This window comes from Staurois parvus, unplaced genomic scaffold (assembly GCF_062004578.1).
Source record: "Staurois parvus isolate SC_StPar_1 unplaced genomic scaffold, SC_StPar_1.0 ptg000068l, whole genome shotgun sequence".
NCBI classification, from domain to species: domain Eukaryota; kingdom Metazoa; phylum Chordata; class Amphibia; order Anura; family Ranidae; genus Staurois; species Staurois parvus.
In genome coordinates, this window is record NW_028317864.1 from 2,724,438 (window position 1) to 2,742,191 (window position 17,754).

Sequence of the window (17,754 nt, forward strand, 5' to 3'; positions counted from 1 at the left end):
GGGGTTCATTTAAAAACTGGAGCATATCAAATGTTATATAATATCTAAATACAAGTTGACATAGAATTTTGTATATTATTTAGAAATTCTATACACTTTGATACACTCCAATTTTACATGAATCAATATAGAATATTATGTGTTCGTGTCTGAGTCATAGCCCTGAAGAAGGTCTATGAGCTCCCGAAATGTGTTGGAAATTCTGTCTTGTCATTTGTGAGTCAATCCGATTATTAAAAGTTTTTGGACTCTTGGACTGTTTGTTTGGTGTCCTCATTGCACGTGACTCAGTAGGACTTCAAATTTGGGCCCCTTGTTGGAGGAACATTTTTTCAAGATCTGTCTCATCTCAGCCATTCTGCCTTTATGGCCACTAGGAGCATACTTATTTCCTATGATAGCATCATCTAGTGCAAGGGGTGCTCTGCTTTTTGAGGAGCAAGAGCCACTTAAGTTATGTGGTAAGCAGTTGCGGGCCACAATGAAACGAAATGGTTCAGAATTTTGAATTTTTTATTTTGAATAGCAGCCACTGAATGCTGGTGGGAAGAAGAGGAGTAGCTGGCTTTCAGCGGTTGCAGGGGGAAAATGGAGAGGATCAATTCCTGTATATGCTGCCTCCGCCACCCTTCTGGTCCTAGTGTAAAACAGAATGTAACAGGGAGGCCGCACGGGCCCCCTGGAGCATGGGGTGGGGTTGCCATTTCAACCCCTGAATTTACACTCCTGATGTCTCAACTATGGGGTTTTACTGCCCCCCAAATCAATAATGTAAAGGAGTCCATACTGTCCAGAGCCCACAATAGGCTGCTTTCACACTGATGTGCTGCTGTTCTCCCGCACCACGGGTGCAGTACAGTGCATCTGTGGCTTTCCAGTGGGTTAGCTGCTCTTTGCCATAGACTTATAATGACTTATCTGTGGGTGCGGTGCACTTTCTGAAAGTGCACCAAATCCCCTGAATTCAGTTTGAGTTTGAGGGTAACATCAGAGGGCTCCAAGGGCCACAGGTTGAGCACCCCTGATCTAGTGGCTATAATACAGTATTTTCCCCATTCATACATTCGATCTGCAGAGAACATAGCCTGAGATTGTTTGTTCCATTTGCACAGAATGAATTTACATGCAGTTTTGATGGACGAACAGCAATTAAAAAAAAAAAACACTCCATAGTATTCACTGACATTTTTCTGTAAATGCAGCGCCCATCATACAAAATACTGTCTTGTTGGAACACACATCAGCATCACTCAGTGATCATATAAAAGGTCACTCCACCTGAAACTGATATTTCATTGTTTGGTAGATGCTGAATAATAAGGCTGGCCATAGATGGGCTGTCTATCGGCCGATAAAAGAAAAATCAGTCAGCCCCGTTGCCGATGCTGCTACCCATGTCCACAAAAAACAGCCGGTTTTCGCAGATTTTCCAGCATGACCGAAAAAAATAAATGAGGAGATCCGTGAAAAACCACCAATGGGCTGGCCCCACTAACGGCGTGATTATCTGCCGATTTTCCATGCGGCCGAAAAATTGGCCGATAAACGACCCGTCTATGGCCTGCATTAGGCTACTTGACCGATTTTTATATCTCTGGGACTCGCCGTGCTGAAATCCCAGGTCTACACACCTGCTGTGCTCATTATGAGGGGTTCCTCCTCTCTCTGGAGGATTATTAGTTTATAATATGGAGAATGTAGCAGGTGGAGCTGGAACACACAACAGTGGGTGGGATCACATAAATCTCCCAGGTGGGTAAGAACAGATTCAGGAATTATGGCATGGAGATCTCAGTGTTGGCGTATCCAAGACTTCTAAAGTCACGGGGGGTGACGCAGCCCACCAGGGTGCACCGATAACTAAAATATCACTTGTGGGTGGATTGGCCCTTTAAATTTGAAAATAGTTCACGACACCAGAACAGGTAGAAAGAGAACATTTTTCAATGGGGACACTAGGAGAGGAGTTCCCCCACTTTTCTAAAATGTTCTATTATTTCCAATAGCGATAGGCAGAAGAGGCATCCACCTTGGGCACTTCATCAGGTGGGGGTGAAAAAAAAAGCAGGATTTGTAACCTATGCTGCCAAAGTAGTTCACAGTTTATGTGCATGTGTGCGTGTCTGTGTGTGTGCGGGGGTGATCATTAGCCTTTTCATTTTATCTTCCAAAGGACATTGGCATTTGTTAATCTGCTATTTGGTACACGCTAATTTTAAAACAGTAACCAAGGTCACTTGGACATTCAGCAGTTACCTATTTAGAAAAAGAAGCACATCTCATCCAAATACATCAACAAAGTCATTCATTTTTGGCAGGCATAGACATGTAAAGTAATTCTCTACAGCATCCCGACCCCTTGCTTTAAAATCAGAATCGGGAAAAGAAAGTTGACAAAGTTGACATGATTTTTCACTGCTGACTGCTCAGCTAAAAAGGTTCTAAAATTAAAAAGTAATTTCCACATTCTTCCAATCTGCTTCTTTTACTTCAAATTTAGTGTGCGCTTCGTCACTTTTCAAAGCCCGGGACCTTTCCAGGGACAAGCCTATAAAGCCCAAGGACTGTCCTGGGAAATCAGATGTAGTAATGGTCACTGCCGGCACTACTGGAAGAAGTTGGAAAAGTTGTCCTACCTTGAATTCTGTTGTTGTTGAACGTCATGCTGAGTTGAGTCGGGAGATTAGTTCCTGAGCTGTTAGATGCACACACTGGTGACAATCTCCTTGTTCTTGAGCAGATGGCTATGGGAAGCAGCTAACATTGGCTGTTCTGAGCAGCCCAGCCCTTCAGAGCTCAGCCCTTATGCTGTCTCAATTAGAGCTTTGCCTTGGCATTAACATACCTCCCCCTGCTGGCAGAAAGAGAATACAGCTTCTCAGGCACTTAGCATGCACTTGGCCTGATTTACTAAGGGATTGCTCACACCTAGTACATTAGGCTGCAGTGATCAAGCAGAAAAACACAGCAAATAGGATAGTTCTTTATGTGCCCAGCTCACTAAAACATTGCATCGATGTGTGCTGGGGAATCATGTACACATGCTGCATTTCTTTGCAGTGCACAAAAATGTGTTCTAATGTGCTGCAGTGCATCGAAATATATACAGTATATATATATACACACACACACACACTATATTGCCAAAGTATTGGGACACCCCTCCTGGATTCAGGTGTTCCAATCACCTCCATAGCCACAGATGTATAAAATCAAGCACCTAGGCATGCAGACTGCTTCTACAAACATTGGAGAAAGAATGGGTCGCTTTCAGGAGCTCAGTGACTCCAAGTGTGGTCCCGTGATAGGTTGTCACCTGTGCAATAAATCAATTCGTAAAATTTCCTTGTTACTAAATATTCCACGCTCAGCTGTTAGAGGTATAACAAAGTGGAAGTAACTGGGAACAACAGCAGCTCAGCCACCAAGTGGTAGGCCACGTAAAATGACAGAGTGGGGTCAGCGCATGCTGAAGCACACAGTGCGCAAAAGTCTCCAAATGTCTGCAGAGTCAATAGCTAAAGACCTCCAAACTTCATGTGGCCTTCAGATTAGCACAACAACTGTGCGTAGAGAGCTTCATGGAATGGGTGTCCATGGCGGAGCAGCTGCATCCAAGCCTTATGTCACCAAGTGCAATGCAAAGCATCAGATGCCGTGGTGTAAGGCACGCCGCCACTGGACTCTAGAGCAGTGGGGACGTGTTCTCTGGAGTGACCAATCACGCTTCTCTGTTTGGCAATCAGATGGACATATCTGGGTTTGGCAGTTACCAGGAGAACGGTACTTGCCTGACTGCATTGTGCCAAGTGTAAAGTTTGGTGGAGGGGGGATTATGTTGTGGGGTTGTTTTTCAGGGGTTAGGCTTGGCCCCTTAGTTCCAGTGAAGGGACCTCTTAAGGCATCAGCATACCAAGACATTTTGGACAATTTCATGCTCCCAACTTTGTGGGAACAGTTTGGGGATGGCCCCTTCCTGTTCCAACATGACTGCACACCAGTGCACAAAGCAAGGTCCATAAAGACATGGATGAGTGAGTTTGGGGTGGAGGAACTTGACTGGCCTGCACAGAGTCCTGACCTCAACCCGATAGAACACCTTTGGGATGAATTAGAGCGGAGACTGTGAGCCAGGCCTTCTCATCCAACATCAGTGCCTGACCTCACAAATGAGCTTCTGGAAGAATGGTCAAACATTCCCATAGACACCCTCCTAAACCTTGTGGACGGCCTTCCCAGAAGAGTTGAGGCTGTTATAGCTGCAAAGGGTGGGCTAACCAAATATTGAACCCTACAGACTAAGACTGGGATGCCATTAAAGTTCATGTGCCTGTAAAGGCAGGCGTCCCAATACTTTTGGCAATATAGTGTGTGTGTGTGTGTGTGTATATATATATATATATATATATATATATATACATACACTGTATGTCCCATCGTTTGTGTCAGGGAGAGGAATAATCCCCCATGGTTGGTGTCAGTGGGAGGCATAGTGTTCCATTTTTGGTGTCAGTGGGAGGAATAGTGTCCCATCAATAGCATCAATGGGAGGAATAATGCCTCATCATTGGTGTCAGTGAAAGAAATAGCACCCCATCTTTAGTGTCAGTGGGAGGAATAGCACCTCATCATTGGTGTCAGTGGGAGGAATAGTGCCTCATCATTGGTGTCAGTGGGAGGAATAGTGCCTCATCATTGGTGTCAGTGGGAGGAATAGTGCCTCATGATTGGTGTCAGTGGGAGGAATAGTGCCTCATCATTGGTGTCAGTGGGAGGAATAGTGCCCCATCAATAGCATCAATGGGAGGAATAGTGCCTCATCATTGGTGTCAGTGAAAGAAATAGCACCCCATCTTTAGTGTCAGTGGAAGGAATAGTGCCCCATCATTGGTGTCAGTGGGAGGAATAGTGCCCCATCAACGCTGCCAGTGAGAGGAATAGTGTCCGATCATTGGTGTCAGTAGCAGGAATTACGTCCCATTGTTAATATCAGTAGGAGGAATTGTGCCCCAAGGGTCAGATAAAGGCAAGCAAGGGGCTGCATCTGGCTCTCAGGCCACAGTTTGGAGACCACTGCAGTATACAAATAATAACGTGCGATGTGTGGTGTGAATGAGCCCTCAGGCTCACGTGAGTGTACTGCGCACTGAGCATGAGCGAACAGATATATTGTATCCTCATATTATTTATTATGCAACCACAATGTGTGAATATACAGGATGTGCGCACAGGCAACAGTATATATGCAGTAGCTTTACTAAGAAGGGTATTTTTCGGTGTGGTGTTCATTCCAGCATCCCCATGTACACCAGATAAGAGGTGTCAAACCTAAAATAAATGGGATTTCTGCGAATGGTTAATCAAACTGCTGGTAACATTTTATCGCACAATAATGTGCGATTCGTGGTGGGAATAAGTGGGGGTACTGCACACCAGGGGCGGACTGACCATTTGGAAACTCGGGCACTGCCCGAGGGCCCGGGGTCAGTAGGGTCCCCATGAGATGCCCCTGGTACCTTTATCATAGGCTTTTTTGAGTTTGGGCAAAGACACAGGGGCCCCATGATCCCATATTGCCTGGGGGCCCCATGAGTTGTCAGACCTCCCCTGCTGCACACTGAGCATGAACGAACAGATATATTATATCCTCTTTTTATTTTTATGCAACCACAATGTGTGAATATACAGGATGTGCGCACAGGCAACAGTGTATATACAGTGGCTGTACTAAGAAGGGTATTTTTCGGTGTGGTGTTCATTCCAGCATCCCCATCTACACCAGATAAGAGGTGTCAAGCCTAAAATAAACGATCTATGCTAATGATTAATCTAACTGCCGGTAACATTTTTTTATGTTTATACCATTTAGTAATAAATCCAAACTAAGTGCGAACTGCTACCATTAAATGTAACTCCAGCACCTCTCCTCCCTAAAGTCCCCAAGTGGGTTGAATGATTATGACCTTCATTGAAACAGAAAACAAGCAGTGCTGGTTGTTGGAGTCGTACGTTTACGGGGACATTGTTGGGAATAGGTTGAATATTGCAGCAATAACTGCATTGGAATCATACCGTATATAAGAAAATAATTAAAAAAAAATAGAGTTCCACTTTAAGTGGTCATTTACACTGTTGCATTGAGCTAATGTGTGTTACCATAATGCAATGCATGTTAACGTATTGGTATATGTGTGCGCTGTATTGCTGAAAATATTATAGGTGCCTTTTATTTTTGAGGGGCAGGGAGGGGCATTGAGATACAACAATGTGAATCCTGCTGCTTAAAGATTAAAAAACAAAAAACAAATTTGTAAAAACCTTAGTGAACCGTATGAAATGCATGTGAGCACAAGGTGGGTGGTACTATACTGCACGTAACAAAAAGAAAGGAAAATGAAGGGTGAAGCAGCCTTCAATCTCTCTCAGATCCCACCTGGTCCCCGTTCTGCATGTGTCCCTTCTTCCATTCCTTCTTTCAGGGGACAGCACTGCCCCCCTGAAAATTTCTGCTGCCCCCCTGAAAAATGCCGCCCTAGGCAAATGCCTTGTTTGCCTTGTGGTAAATACACCCCTGGTTGTAGTATGTAGCTAACAGTCCTCATTTGGTGATTGGGGGCATGACTATATTGTGCTTTTATATTATATCTATGTGCTTTTCCTCTACGATAATGGAGTAGTTGCTGAGTTCCTTCTGGGACCTCACATGGGGACACTTAGGAAGAAAATCAGCTGTGCTGCCAGGCGGTGAGAGAGACAGTATACCCCCAATCATTGCTTCCCAGGGACAGAAATCCCTCCACCATACCTCCTCCCCAAGCATCTGATGATTTCAAGGCACTCTCATAGGTGGCTCCACTCAGACTGAATATCCCCAAGGGGCGGGGCCAGCGTAGCTTGAAGAATGATTGGGCGCGACTCATAGAGGGGGCGATCCTGGACCGCTTTCTGCTGGAGCACGTGAGGTCATGTGTGAAATAACGTGGGGATGGACAGGGTCAGTGTCTCTTCTGTTTTGCTCTCTCTCCTCTCCCGGCGTGATGCTATCTGTGTCCCAGTTTCCTCCAGAACCTCCTTTGCCCCTCTTCCCGGTGACTCTGGGCAGTAACAGCAGTCAGCGCTCCTCCATGGACTCAGTGCAGGAGGTGTGGGGCTCATGGGGCCCCCCCCCGCTGAGGTGAAGTCCAGGATGGAGAAGGAGATGGGCCGCCTGGTCAGGCTCGGTGTCCACCCATCACCAGGTCCGGGCTGGCCCCTTCTTCCTGGGCCCCGGGAACTCGGTGCTGTGTTTCTCCTGTGAGGGTTATCCTCTTGATCTGGAAGCCCGTGGACCAACCGAACATCACAAATATTTCCAGACCTGTCCCTTCCTCTGGGGCACCAAGCCCGGCATGTCCCCATCACCCGACACAATAGACGGACACATCCACGGCTAGATCCATCAACTGACCAGGAAGCAGCAGGACAACAATGCCATCTACTCCGACGATGCCCACTCACAAAGAAATGATCAGTCTACAAATCAAATGGTAGGTATATTGTAACACTGAGAGACAGAATAGCAACAAAAAATTCAAAAGAAATGTATGTCTAACAAATTATGCACTGATTTGCATGTTTATGAGGGAAATAAGTATTTGATCCCCTATCATTCAGCAGGATTTCTGACTACCAGGTGTCTTTCATACAGGTAACAAGCTGAGATTAGAAGCAGTCTTTTAAAAGGAGTGCTGCAAATCTCATGTTGTTACCTGCATAAAAGACACCTGTCCACAGGAGCAATCAAACAATCAGATTCCAAACTCTGCACCATGGCAAAGAGATGTCCAAGGATGTCAGGGACAAGATTGTAGACCTACACAAGGCTGGGCTACCAAACTATCGCCAAGCAGCTTGGTGAGAAGTAGAGATGAGCGAATTATTCAAAAATTCGGTTCGGCTGATTCGCCGAATTCGCCGAATAAATTTGCTTCGAGCCGAATATATTCGCTGCGAATTTAACTTATAAAAAGGGTGTTTCTAGGCTTCAGAGAGCCTTTATATTAGTGAAGAACACTGTACCTTTAATTTAAATGCCCTTGGAGTCTGCTGGGGAAGAGAAATAATACTGTCAGATGAGTGCCGTCGATCTTAGAATCACTGCACACTTCACTCATTTGGGCAGTCACGGGGCCAAAACCAGAGTGTGGAGCCACAGTGTGGCGGTGGAGGCAGCAGCAATGGGAGGCCATACAGCACCCTATGACAAAATGGAACCCACCAGCAGTGTGAGGAGACCTGAAAGTGGCACATGGCAGAGTGTGGCGATGGAGACAGCAGCAATGGGAGGCCGTACAGGGACCCATGACACACTCTGGACCTGGCAGCAGCATGAGGAGGCGGTACAGGGGCCCATGACAGATTACGGGCCTGGCAGCAGCATGAGGAGTCGGTACGGGGGCCCATGGCAGATTACGGGCCTGGCAGCAGCATGAGGAGGCGGTACAGGGGCCCATGGCAGAGTGGCGGAGCGTAAGCAGCTAAAATTGAAGGCCATACAGAGGCCTATGTTAAAAAGTCCCCCCAGCAGCAGCGTGGGGAGATGACTATCAAGAGTCCAATGGCAGAGTGGCGGAGCAGAAGCAGCTTCAATTGAAGGCCATACACAGGCCTAGGTTTAAAAGTCCCTCACAGTTAATTCCAATAACGAACTCTACTCCTCCGTGCAATCTACTTACGAGACCCTGGGCAGGTCTGGGTCCAATTTGTGGTAGAGACTGGTTTTGTTCAGCCATGCTTGAGCGAGTAATAACAGGTCTGTGCTGCCCTTTGGTGTCTGGCTTAATGCGCACAACACTGAACGTCCCAGCGTTTGTCAACGATTTGCCGTTAAGTGATGCAAACCCGCTGAACCACGTTCATGAGGAGCCGGTACAGGGGGCCAAAAAATATTACCGCCAGCCGGCGTGTAAATGGATTTAACTCTTTGAACGTACAATAGTGGTTGTGAAGCAGAAAGTCAGTTTATTTTGCACAATCGGCAAACTGCAGCACCAACTGTGCACGACAGCCACCAAAAAAAAAAAGGGTGTATGTCACTTTAAATTTTCGATTCTTTGATAGCTGTGGCCCTGAGTAACGATTCTGTGTCCCTGAGTAACGATTCTGTGTCCCTGAGTAACGATTCTGTGGCCCTAAAGTCTCTGTGGCCCTAACTCTGTCCCTTAATACACACAGGTCTGTCTCTCTTGAATGACCGGAGGCTAATGGAGAATTCTAAGATGGCCGCGATTTATAGCTCCACCATTACACAGTGCTGGCTGGCTGCTGATTGGCTAATGCGATCACATGTCATGAATGCATTATGGGTCAGCGCGCCTTGTCTGCGCGCCTTCCCAGAGATCCCCGCCCCATCTTCTCTGTCCATTTTCTCCGTCGCCACACGTCGCCGCCATTTTTGGGAAAATTCGATTCGTGCATCCGAAGTTTGCTAATCTTCGGATTCGTCGCGAATCGAATTTTTCCAAATCTTCGGAACGAATTCCACTTCGTCATGTTCGATTCGCTCATCTCTAGTGAGAAGGTGACAACAGTTGGTGCAATCATTCACAAATGGAAGAAATGCAAAACAGCTGTGAGTCTCCAAAGGTCTGGTGCACCATGCAAGATCTCACCTCGTGAAGTGTCAATGATCATGAGAACAGTGAGGAATCATCCCAGAACTACACGTGAGGATCTTGTCAATGATCTCCAGGCAGCTGGGACCACAGTCACCTAGAAAACAATTGGTAACACACTATGCCGACAAGGATTGAAATCCTGCAGTGCCCGCAAGGTCCCTCTGCTCAAGAAATCACATGTCCAGGCCCGTCTGAAATTTGCCACTGAACATCTGAATGATGCAGAGGAGGACTGGTTGAAAGTGTGGTCAGATGAGACCAAAATCGAGCTCTTTGGCATCAACTCAACTTGCCGTGTTTGTTGGAAGAGGAGTGCTGCCTATGACCCCAAGAACACCATCCCAACTGTCAAACATGGTAGTGGAAACATTGTGCTTTGGGGGTGTTTCTCTGCTAAGGAGACAGGACAACTGCACCGCATCAAAGGGATGATGGATGGGGCAATGTACAGTCAAATCTTGGGTGAAGACCTTCTTCCCTCAGCCAGGGCATTGAAAATGGGTCGTGGATGGGTGTTCCAGCATGACAATGACCCAAAACACACGGCCAAGGCAACAAAGGAGTGGCTCAAGAAGAAACACATTAAGGTCCTGGAGTGGCCTAGCCAGTCCCCAGACCTTAATCGGATTGAAAATCTGTGGAGGGAGCTGAAAGTTCGAGTTGCCAAACGTCAGCCACCAAACCTTAATGACTTGGAGAGGATCTGCCAAGAGGAGTGGGCAAAAATCCTTCCTGAGATGTGTGCAAACCTGGTGGCCAGCTACAGGAAACATTATACATATATATAGTGCAGCGCTAAAATATGATAAAATTAATATAAATTCATAGAGTCTTTCTTGTGACAATAAAACCAAATATGTGCAGGTCTTCTCCTCATTAGGTGACTGGAAAATAGCAAAAATGCGCACTCACCGACCGCACATTTTAAATGCGCCTGTGTATAATATAATCCAAAAGACCAGCCAGGTATGCAGCTCCAGAGACCACACGGATCCTCCCTCTCCACCACTAACATCCGCCTTGGGTGTAGCAATATCTCCAGATCCAGAGGCCCTCTCGCCTCAGGTAGATAGACAGGGATCCCCCTTCTGGTTCCAGACACCCCAAGAATGGAAGATGTATATCTGCACCCTGGATAGTGAGCCTGACGTGAAGAGGCAGGCTTCCCATACAACTCTGGCTCAAGGACTGCTGATAGTGAGATAGTGGGGACCCCACTATCTCACTATCAGCAGTCCTTGAGCCAGAGTTGTATGGGAAGCCTGCCTCTTCACGTCAGGCTCACTATCCAGGGTGCAGATATACATCTTCCATTCTTGGGGTGTCTGGAACCAGAAGGGGGATCCCTGTCTATCTACCTGAGGCGAGAGGGCCTCTGGATCTGGAGATATTGCTACACCCAAGGCGGATGTTAGTGGTGGAGAGGGAGGATCCGTGTGGTCTCTGGAGCTGCATACCTGGCTGGTCTTTTGGATTATATTATACACAGGCGCATTTAAAATGTGCGGTCGGTGAGTGCGCATTTTTGCTATTTTCCAGTCACCTAATGAGGAGAAGACCTGCACATATTTGGTTTTATTGTCACAAGAAAGACTCTATGAATTTATATTAATTTTATCATATTTTAGCGCTGCACTATATATATGTATAATGTCTCTGTTATGAGGTCTAGTGATCCCTTGAAGTGTTCCAGCGGCTGGTTTTTCTGAGCACTCGCTATATTCACAATTCATTTCAGCTACAGGAAACGTCTGACCTCTGTGATTGCCAACAAGGGATTTGCTACCGAGTACTAAGTCATGTTTTGTGAAGGGGATCAATACTTATTTCCCTCATGAACATGCAAATCAGTGCATAATTTGTCAGACATGCATTTCTTTTGAATTTTTTGTTGCTATTCTGTCTCTCTGTGTTACAATACACCTACCATTCGATTTTTAGACTGATCATTTCTTTGTGAGTGGGCAAACATTCAAAATCAGCAGGGGATCAAATACTTATTTCCTTCACTGTACTGGGAACACATATACCTCACCATAGCGGGATTCTTCTATACTGGTATGTACTGGGAGGAACTGGGATCACATATACCTCACCATAGAAAAATTCCTCTATACTGGTATGCACTGGGATCACATATACCTCACCATAGGGAATATTTTCTATACTGGTATGTACTGGGAGGAACGGGGATCACATGTACCCACCATAAGGGAATTCTTCTATACTGGTATATACTGAGCAGACTGGGATCACATATATCCTCCATAGGGCTATTCTATACTGATATGTACTGGTGTACCGGGAGGACTGGGACCGCTCAAACCCTACCATAGGGGAATTCATCTATACTGGTAAGTGCTGGGAGAACTGGGATCATTCATGCCCCACCACAGAGCTATTATAGGATTGGAATATTGTATCCAACTGGCTGCGACACATGGAGTCAGTCCTGAGCAACTGGCTGCTGCTGGGTTCTTCTTTACTGGTATGTACTGGGGGACCAGGGATTAATATTGCTCACCATAGAGATTATAGGATGGGGACCTTCAGCAACTGGTTATAGTACACCAGGGCTAGACCTGTGCAACTGGCTGCTGCTGTAACCTTATATACTGGTATGTACTGGGAGGACTGGTATTACTCATACGCCACTATAAATATATTAAAGAATAGGGACCTTCAACGGTCCACAACACACTTAAAGTGTTACTAAACCCAGGACCCTGCATTCACTATATCTCCCACAGTACACAGAACATGGAAATGCAATTATGTTAGTAAATAGAAACTGATAAATACCTTTTCTCATCAGCAGTATATAGCAGTCTTGTGACCTCTATCAGTGTCCAGCTCAGCACTGCTTACAGCTTGCAGGAGGAGTTTACATTCTGCTGTAAAAGGTTGGAGGACCCCTGACCCCTAAGCTGATTGGCCCTGTGCTGATCACATGCACTCTCCCAAGAAAAAAAAAACCTCTCTAGCAATACACACCAAACTGAGCATGTGCAGAGGGACTCCACACGGTATATCTTATCAGGAAATAAGAGGGGGACACTGGAAGAAGGGGAGGATCAGAGAAGACAGGATCAAACGGCCTTTTTACACAATGCAGAGGATTAACCCCTTAGGTTCTGCAGTGAGTATAACAAGCATGCTTTACTGCATATGCAGACTGATTTTACTGTTTTATGTTTAATAATCCTTTAATCTCACTCTTTTTAAGCCCTGTCCAATATATACCATAATTTAAACCATGATCACCTTTTGCCACGGCACCCTTCACGTGCCGCATTTTTCTTTTCCTTACTTTTGGTAAGCCACGCCCATAATACATGAATGCCCCATCCCTAATTAAAGTAATGCTCCGCCTACAGTGGATTTCTAAATGGAAAGAAAAAAAGAAAAGGGTGTCCCTAAAAACTTTTTGGAAATGTTGGCAACTATATTTTTCTGCTTAGGCCTCCTGTTTTGTTTATGCCATTGGAGGTTCACCACACAGGAGATGCATCTTTCCATATATCTTTTATTACACTTTTTTTTGGATATGTATAAGTAGCCTAGCCTCTGTAATCTAAATGGCCTTATTCAAATATACATGTGGCATTTATCCATATTTGCTTTTGTTTCAGATCATATCTCTCGCTCCTGATGAAGGCTCAATAAGAGCTGAAACACATTGAGGTTTCAAGGTCTCTAAACTCCATCTGAAGATATTTTTCATGATGAAACTCAACCAGCTTACTCCATAAGTGATGTAAAAAAATATAAATTGGTCCATTTTGTGTTCCATGTATTTTTTAACTTTGTTCAATAAAATTATTGTTTTTTTTTTATTCTAATAGTGTTGTTGGTTGGTATGTAGATAATTCCACCCTTCCTTTCCTTTTTTTTTGCCATGCATTATTAGTAGTCATAGACGTGGCTTATTTAACATACTGCAGATACATGTCTTTGTGAGCAATCGAACATCTACAGCACTGGTTCTTCACCTTGAGACCAGAGCGCAGAAAAATCTTCCAGAACATTCTATGCCCTAGCAGTAAAAATATTATATTCATGCAATACAACAATAACACAATTATACGCATAATATAGGAAAGCAAAATACAGTGCTTGGTGGTTTAAAAGGAGGAAAGAACACTCAATGTAAGGAAAAAATAAAGGGGGCTTTGAAGTGCACTAAGGGCTCTGGATGGAGTTAGGCATCATTGTGGGGGTATGGGAGTTCTGGAGGAGATTGGGCAGGAGACTTGGTTGCCCTCTGGGGATGAGAGTTTTAGTTGGAAGCCGTTCCAAGGCTGGAGGCTTTGTGGGGCACTGAAGACGACTGGGGGGAGCACTGAAGGGGCTAGTGAGTACTTTTGGATGTTAGGGGCTCTATGAGGGGCTGGAGGCTGAGGTAGATAGGGCCTGTATCATAGAGAGTGGGGACATTAGGCAGGGAGCAGCAAGAGGCAGTGATGTTTTAGTAGCTGGATCTTACTGCCAAGTGGGCTCCAAGGATGAGGAGGGTGTGGATGATGAGATGGTAGACTGTTCATGGATGTCAATACAAAAGGGATAACAGGCACATGGTGTGGCAGTCCATGTATGTTTGATGAGTTCCAAATGGGCAGGGGTGAAGGTAGTCCAGCAGGCACTAAGGGCAAGCTGCGTAGGAGCAAAGCAAAACTCTGCATTAGGGAAACAAAAACACAGCGCCTCTAAGTGTGTACTGTGAAGGTATTTAATAGAAAGATAAGTTGTAACTCACATCTTAGAATTTAAAAACAGGCTCATGGGTAAGAGGGTGAGACGTCTGTAGCCAGATGATATTGTGTGTCTGATCCAGAGAGGAGATCGATTGAGTCCGTCAGCAGGTGGTGCTGTGCATGTGCAGCATGGATAGTAAGCCTGGCGGAATCTCCAAGGTGTCTGCCAGACACTATCTGCTGGCAGACACCCTGGAGATTCCACCAGGCTTACCATCCATGTTGCACATGCACAGCACCACCTGCTGACGGACTCAATCGATCTCCTCTCTGGATCAGACACACAATATCATCTGGCTGCAGACGTCTCACCCTCTTACCCATGAGCCTGTTTTTAAATTCTAAGATGTGAGTTACTACTGTTCGTGGATGCCAGCAACTGAAGAGGTGGAAATTTCTAAGGGAAAGGCAGGACAGTAGTGATGGAAGATTTTGTCCAGGAGCAGCTTGCAGAAGACTGGAGGGAGCAGCCTTCCTAATCCAATGGTGTTACTGCCTCACAGGTACATGCTACTGCTATCTCCAGGGCTGGTCCACATAGCTTTGCAGTGTGGGCTTTTTTAATGAATCTGCTGATGACAGCACCACTGTGGTCTGCAGCCTCTGCCTGCACGATATCAACTGTCATAAATGTACCAACCATTTGAGTGCCACATGGATGAGGAGACACATGATTGCACCACAAAGCTTGGTGGGAGCAGCACCTCAATTAGAACTCACTTTCTATTTCTTCCCCCTACCACCAAAAGATTCTCCTGCTACATGCACAGGTTTCAGAAGCTTAGGATCAGTGGTGTCACTAGGGTTGGTATTACCTGGCATGATAAAAGACGGTGTCACCCCCCACCCCTCTAGGGAGCCCCCATTTGGGTTCTGGAGCCCCCCTAAGGAACCAGTTGATACCCCCTCTAAGGAACCAGTACATGATTCCCCCCTTTGAGGAACCCCAATCTGGATGCTGGAACTCCCCTCTGAGGATACCCTGATATAGACACTGGACCCCACTTCTGAGGAACTCCCAGTTTTGACTATGAACCCCCCATCTCATGAACCCCAGTCTAGACTCCCCCCTCTGAGAAACCAGTAGATGATTCAGCCCTCCACCCATAAATTAAACACAGCATTAAAGTGGATTGGGCCCCTTTCACACTGACAGTCTGATCGGGTCCCCTGTCAGTTTTTCAGGCAAACCCGATCGGACAATCCATAGACCTCTATGGGCCAGCATGTGTCAGAGGACAAGTGTCCACTGACACCTGCTGGCATCCGATCCTGTACACCAAAAAAAGACGGATGAGGATCCATTCCCCATCAGTCTGGTCCATGTCTGTCTGACTGCCTCATAGAAGACAGTGAGCAGTGTCCGTGTCCGCTCTGCATCAAAAGAGCGGACACAGACCTGCCATCCACCTTGCTCAACGGAGATCAGCGGAGAAATCCCCCGCTGAGCAGGTGGATCCACTGATGGGTCCGCTCTGTCTGAAAGGGGCCTTATTTCAGAACCCTAAGACGTTCACTGAGTCTCTGGAGGTATCTGCCAGGTTGTCCCTCTACACTTCCATGCTGGCTTTCTCATTGCGGAGGAGGTTCACCTGCCTGCAAAGGTCTCCCATCTTCTCTTCATACAGATCCCTCACCCTAGAGGTACCCTTGCCCTTCAGCTACTGCACTTCAGCCAACAAGATTTTGTTCTGCTGCTCCAAGAAGCAAACCTTGTCTATGAAGTTGGAGAACCTATCGTTGAGCTCCTGCATGTCATGTCATTGCTTCTGGGTTACCATAACGGAGACCCAGCAAAAGCCAAATCTGGCTTTCGTTGAGTCTCCAGCCAAGCTGGTAGATGCGCTGGCTGATAGCTCAACTCTCAAGGAAGGACTGGAGAGCCTGAGCATTCGGTGGGGAGAAACATCCCCTTCCACTGTATGTAATAACAATCGAGTCGCTTGTTAGCCACAGCGATTGTTATTACATGAAATCCGACCACTGGCTCTAAAAACCAACACCAGGATAATGCCATCATCCCAGTATACCGGCTCAAACTCAGCGACATACGGGTACGTCACCAGGGCTGAAGTGGCTATACTATTAAACTGGTGTTGACACTAGATAGTTTGTACAAAGTTGAGGGCTTTATCTTTATTTTTTTTACAAGGGAACTTGCCTATAACTTTTAGATCTGTTGTAGCTACTACTTCCACCATTAATTTAAGCCAATTATTGCTGGATAAAATACCCAGGTATGCTCCAAGAGCACTGCAACACTTTCAGTGACCATCCACCTTACAGACACTGGTGAAAAAACTGAGGTACGTCCTGTATAGGAGGGGTTATATAGAGGAGGGCCTTCTCTCTGATTGGTCGGCCAGTGTCCATTCACCTATAAGTAGACTATAACCAACATAGTCATGAATAGCCTGCTCTGTGTCCCGTGATGTACGATAAAGTAATACCTAGGTGTTGCAGCGAAAACTATCTAAACAAGGTTTTTCATTCAAGGTAAAATGAATCTTACTAGTGTAGCACACCCTTGGGTTATGCTTGGCTAGATATATAGGTTCAGCTCCCACCTGAATCTGGTGACACCTCCAAATATACCCAGAACACTCCGACACTGAGAATATTTTTTATGGGTTTTATTGAAGACAAACCCTGAAAAAGAACTAGCTGATTTAACACAGGTAATGTACATGAAACACAGATACCACTTTGCATAACACAGTAAGAAATCACTCCAAAACTGACTAGTATCACATGAGAGTGACATTGATACATAAAACAATAACTGTTAATGAGGTTTAGCAGCTTAATGACATTTGTTATAGCAGTACTATCTAGAGCAGAAATATCCTACCTAATCACTGGCCAGTGGGGTGAAACTTAAAGTCTCTCAACATTGTGGCCCTTTAATCAATGGAATAGCGCTCACTCTCTGCATGGGAGAGTACTTGTAATCCAGGGGTAGCAGAATAGTACAGTCTCCTTTAAGCAGAATCTTCTAGTGAACATTGCAATAGAAAGAAACACTTCAACAAAATCTTTACCATACAGGTGAAATCCTGATATATTGACACTTGCTCAGTATATTCAAAGCAGCAAGCTTCTGTGGGGACTTGAAACTAAACTTACTCTTCAGCCACAGCACAAATCTTGAGGAGACAATCCAGTAATATACAGTGACAGAGTTCTCTCATCAATCAGTAGCAGGAATAGCTAATTCTGAGCAGCTTGGGCTTTCCAAGATCTGTGTCACTCTGAGAATTAGAGAGCAGGCTTTCTCATGACCATTCTCCAGAGATGAACAGCAAATGCAGCAATATCAAAATCCCCTTTCATCACAGAGTACT

General features: G+C 45.6%; 1 protein-coding gene across 2 annotated transcripts in view; it reads right to left on the reverse strand.

The window, feature by feature from the left end:
- The window catches only part of AIF1L (allograft inflammatory factor 1 like), a 134,357-nt gene extending 131,578 nt beyond the window's left edge, over window positions 1-2,779 (reverse strand). For both annotated transcript variants that reach the window (XR_016311555.1, XM_089669028.1), the window contains exon 1: window positions 2,637-2,779. Coding sequence is in view for 1 of the 2 variants with exons in the window: in XM_089669028.1 (XP_089525154.1) it covers window positions 2,637-2,664 (28 nt within the window). In the remaining variant the exon portion in view is untranslated. The remainder of the gene's footprint in view (window positions 1-2,636) is intronic.
- Between the last annotated feature and the right edge of the window lie 14,975 nt (window positions 2,780-17,754).